The following is a 4,988-nucleotide window of genomic DNA, read 5'->3' as shown; positions in this document are numbered from 1 at the left end:
GGGAAGTAAACCAACAGATGGAAGCTCGCTCTCTCTCCCTCCCTCCCTCCCCCTCCCCCAACCTCCCCCCCCATCTCCCCTCTCCCAACTTCCCCCTCTTCTCCCCTCTGTCTTTCAAATAAAGAAAATAAATTTTAAAAGCTTACCAATGAGAGATTTGAAAGGCAGAGTTACAGAGAGGCAGAGGGAGTGACAGAGAAAGGTCTTCCATCTGCTGATTCACTCCCCGAGTCTCAAACTAGTGCCCATATGTGATGCCAGCACTGCAAGCTGTGACCTTACCTGCTACATCACAGCACTGGCCCCCAGATTCCTTCAATTGGAGTCTATCCTAATCTCTTCATTTAAAACTGCTGTCTCAGCTGTCCCCTTCTCCCTATCCTCATTAGCCCTGCTTTCCTTGTTCTTCTTAACAGTTAAAAATCATCTATCATGCTATTTAATTTTATGATTGTGTTTTTTACTATCCTTGGAATTTTTACAAGCTTTCTAGTTTATTTACTTAACCCATTCAGCAAGTGAAGATATTAAGTCTAATGAAAAATCTTCCAATATTTTGAATTCTGTGTGACTAACAGAACACAGTTCAAGTTTGAGACCCAAAGAAACTCAATTTTGAAGTAGAACAGAAGCAGAAGACTGGAAATAGAAATATCATAGGACCCAAGAAAAGAGTTTCAGGACTATGTGATCAATTTATGAGAAATGTTAAGGAGAGGCTGAATTCCATGAAGTTACAATGACATCATTGGTTCAAAAAAATCATTTAAGGGGAGTAATGAGAAAGGAATACCAATTGGAATGTTACAAAAACCTTGATACTTGAAGCAGCTGAGACTGAATATAGACATTTCTAGATATTCTTCTGTGAGCCACTTGAATAGGGAATTCACATGAATTTTGATGGAGAATCAAAAGTTTGTTTTCTCAATGAGTGGGAACCAGGCCTGTAGTTAGAGGATTTGTGAGTGTTAGAAGGACCTGAAAGAGGCCGGCGCCGCGGCTCACTAGGCTAATCCTCCGCCTAGCGGCGCCGGCACACCAGGTTCTAGTGCCGGTTGGGGCGCCAGATTCTGTGCCGGTTGCCCCTCTTCCAGGCCAGCTCTCTGCTGTGGCCAGGGAGTGCAGTGGAGGATGGCCCAGGTGCTTGTGCCCTGCACCCCATGGGAGACCAGGAAAAGCACCTGGCTCCTGGCTCCTGCCATCGGATCAGCGCGGTGCGCCGGCTGCAATGCACCGGCCGTGGTGGCCATTGGAGGGTGAACCAACGGCAAAGGAAGACCTTTCTCTCTGTCTCTCTCACTGTCCACTCTGCCTGTCCCCCCCCCCCAAAAAAAAAGGGACCTGAAAGATACATTTTAGAACAATGCTCTCCAATGTTGTCAATATTCTTATCTGAATGGTCCAAAATGGGAGCCACTGGTCATGTTATTGTCAGACACTTGAGAAGTATTTTTTTTTTTTTAGCAAAGAACAAAGGGAATTTATTTGTAGGTCCAGCATGCTGGGAGACCAAGACCCCCTTCTCTTTGTTCTTGGGGTTTTTAATAGTTTCCCAGGCAAACAAGTATTAAGTCCGCATTCCTTCCTTCCCCTGGCCCTGCAGTACCAAGGATGGCTCACCTTATTGGTTGCCTCCACCCGGTCCTGTGGACCAGACCAAGGACTGCCCGGTGTCAGGTTTCATCTTCTCACACCAGGCGCATCCTGGGCCTAGTCAGTTTTGTCTCCTGAGAACCCTCCCATGGCGTGGCTCTGGCCTCTCACACCCTCATTCAAATACACAGAAACTCCCATTTTGGTTCTACACACACAAAAGCTAGTGTGTGCTCACACACACACGCTAATGTGTGCCTTGCTACCTAACATGAGGAAAGAAAGGGAGGGAGAGCAGGAAGCAGGAGAGAGGGAGAAAGTGACGTGAGAACGGGTGGACCGATTTTCACTCCAGACTCTTGCCTTGCACTTTGACAAGCATTCTAAGTGCAGACATGTATAAAATATAAAAAGTAGTAACAATTTTTATGAGATGGGGCAGTGCCTTCTCCAGGTGTGAAGCCACCTGGGGATTATATGGCACCTGTATATGGAGCTCATTGTCCATATTTTCATGGCATCCACCCTTTAGGTCCTGGATGAAGCAGATGCATCCTAGGAAAGGGGGTGTTTTGATTGACATGTAGGATAAGATTTCATGTGGGCTTGTGACTTCTAGCTCAGCAGACCTAAACTTACTAGCTGGCTATTGCAGATCAAAAAGAAGGAAGTGGGGCTGTGTGCTATGGGGTAGCAGAAAAAGCTGTTGCCTAGAGTGCTGGCATCCTATATGGAAGCCTTTGGAGACCCGGCTGCTCCACTTCCTTTTTTTTTAATTTAGTAAATATAAATTTCCAAAGTACAGTTTATGGATTACAATGGCTTTCCCCCCCTAATTTCCCTCCCACTCGCAACCCTCCCATCTCCCGCTCCCTCTCCCATTCCATTCACATCAAGATTCATTTTCAATTATCTTAATACATACTAAATAGATCTTCTGTCTATAAAGTAAAGATTTCATCAGTTTGCACGCACACAGAAACACAAAGTGTAAAATACTGTTTCAGTACTAGTTATAGCATTACTTCACATTGGACAACACATTAAGGACAGATCCCACATGAGGAGTAAGTACACAGTGACTCCTGTTGTTGACTTAACAATTTGACACTCTTGTTTATGGTGTCAGTAATCTCCCTAGGCTCTAATCATGAGTTGCCAAGGCTATGGAAGCCTTGAGTTCATCAACTTCAAACTTATTTAGACAGGGTCATAGTCAAAGTGGAAGTTCTCTCCTCCCCTCAGAGAAAGATACCTCCTTCTTTGATGGCCCGTTCTTTCCACTGGGATCTCACTCACAGAGATCTTTCATTTAGGTCCCCCCCCCACCAGAGTGTCTTGGCTTTCCATGCCTAAAATACTCTCCTCATGGGCTCTTCAGCCATATCCGAATGCCTTAAGGGCTGATTCTGAGGCCAGAGTGCTGTTTAGGACATCTGCCATTCTATGAGTCTGCTGTGAATCTCGCTTCCCATGATGGATTGTTCTCTTCCTTTTTGATTCCATCAGTTAGTATTAGCAGACACTAGTCTTGTTTGTGTGATCCCTTTGACTCTTAGACCTATCAGTGTGATCAATTGTGAACTGAAATTGATTACTTGGAGTAGTGAGATGGCATTGGTACGTGCCACCTTGATGGGATTGTACAAGAAGAATTTCTTGTGACCAGAGAATTGTGTTCTATCTTAAATAGCCATACCATATGCGATTTGTGGGAATTGTATTAGACTAGTCCTAGAGAGAGTATAAGGATTCTGTAATTGGGGCTTTAGAAATGTGTACTCAGATGTGATATTTAATAGGAACAATAGAATTTGTGTTTGGAGTTGAGCTCGAGTAGAAGGAAGGATGACATGTACTAAGTGAACTGACTTAAATATTTTTAAAAAAGGTGTTCCCGATGTCATCAAGAACACGGAAAACACTATTCTCCATTCCTATATGAAAATTGTCATGTTGTAAGTTCTATGGATATTTAATATTCTGTCTCACTACCAAAATTCAAAATTCTTTGGTGTTAAGAAACATGGATTTCAATTTCACGTGTCTATGAAGACTACTAGCTTGTTTTGTTTAAAGTCTAATAACAACAAGAATGGCTACATCTCCATGACCATAAATGACAAAGTACATAGAGAAGATTGAGGGGTCTGGTACAAAGAAATCAAGGCGGTTTTCCAGGAGCCATGTCAGCCACCAATATCACCTCAACCCATCCAGCTGCCTTCTTGTTAATTGGAATTCCTGGTTTGGAGCACCTACACATCTGGATCTCCATTCCTTTCTGCTTTGCCTACACTCTGGCACTTCTGGGCAATTGCACCCTTCTCTTTATTATTCGGGTTGATGCAGCCCTTCATGAACCCATGTACCTCTTTCTGTCCATGCTGGCAAGCATTGATCTGGTCCTCTCGACTACAACATTGCCCAAAATGCTGGCTATTTTTTGGTTCAGAGATCAAGAAATCAACTTTTATGCCTGCCTGGTCCAGATGTTCTTTCTGCACTCCTTCTCTATCATGGAGTCAGCGGTGCTATTGGCCATGGCCTTTGACTGCTATGTGGCCATCTGCAAGCCGCTATATTACACCACAATCCTGACTAGGCCACTTATCACCAAGATTGGCATGGCCACCATAGTCCAGGCTGTTGCATTAACGACTCCACCCCCTTTTCTGTTCAGACACTTCCACTACTGTCGAGGCACAGCTATTGCCCACTGCTACTGTGAACACATGGCTGTGGTAAGGCTGGCGTGTGGGGATACCGCTTCAACAATATCTATGGCATTGCTGTGGCCCTGATTATTGTGGTGTTGGACCTACTGTTTGTCATCCTGTCTTACATTTTTATTCTTCGGGCAGTTCTGCAGCTTGCCTCCCAGGAGGCCCGCTACAAGGCATTTGGGACCTGTGTGTCTCACATTGGTGCCATCCTGTCCACCTATACACCCGTGCTCATCTCTTCAGTCATGCACCGTGTGGCTCGCCAGGCTGCCCCCCACGTCCACATACTTCTTGCTGTTTTTTATCTTCTCTTCCCACCCATGATCAACCCCATTATCTATGGTGTCAAGACTAAGCAGATTCGTAATCATGTGCTCAGACTATTCCAGAGGAAGGATGTGTAAGGGGTTACTTTTTTCACTCACTGACCCAGGACTGGGGAGACGCTGGTCTGGAGTAGGAAAAAACCATTTTCCTAGCAAACTTTCCATCCCCTCTCCCCAGCTCCCCACAACTCTTCAGCATTTCAAGAAATAGGAGTTCCCATTTCTCAGGTTTACTTGTTAGATCAGAGCAGTTGTGAGCCATCAGGTCCAGAGAAGAGGTTTAATTTTCCCATTTTCATAGAATCATATGAATCAGACAAAGAACCTCCCAAAGTGATAT

At 44.6% G+C, this 4,988-nt stretch overlaps 1 protein-coding gene across 1 annotated transcript; it reads left to right on the top strand.

Moving 5' to 3' along the window:
* Nucleotides 1-3,737: 3,737 nt before the first annotated feature.
* LOC100347119 (olfactory receptor 52K1) lies at nt 3,738-4,726 on the top strand. Its single transcript, XM_002708734.3, is given in 2 exon segments — nt 3,738-4,362; nt 4,365-4,726. Coding segments are annotated over 2 exon segments (942 nt in total). The 5' UTR covers nt 3,738-3,782.
* Nucleotides 4,727-4,988: the final 262 nt, after the last annotated feature.

This window comes from Oryctolagus cuniculus, chromosome 1, assembly GCF_964237555.1.
Source record: "Oryctolagus cuniculus chromosome 1, mOryCun1.1, whole genome shotgun sequence".
Taxonomy (NCBI): domain Eukaryota; kingdom Metazoa; phylum Chordata; class Mammalia; order Lagomorpha; family Leporidae; genus Oryctolagus; species Oryctolagus cuniculus.
This window is presented reverse-complemented; position numbering and strand designations above follow the sequence as displayed.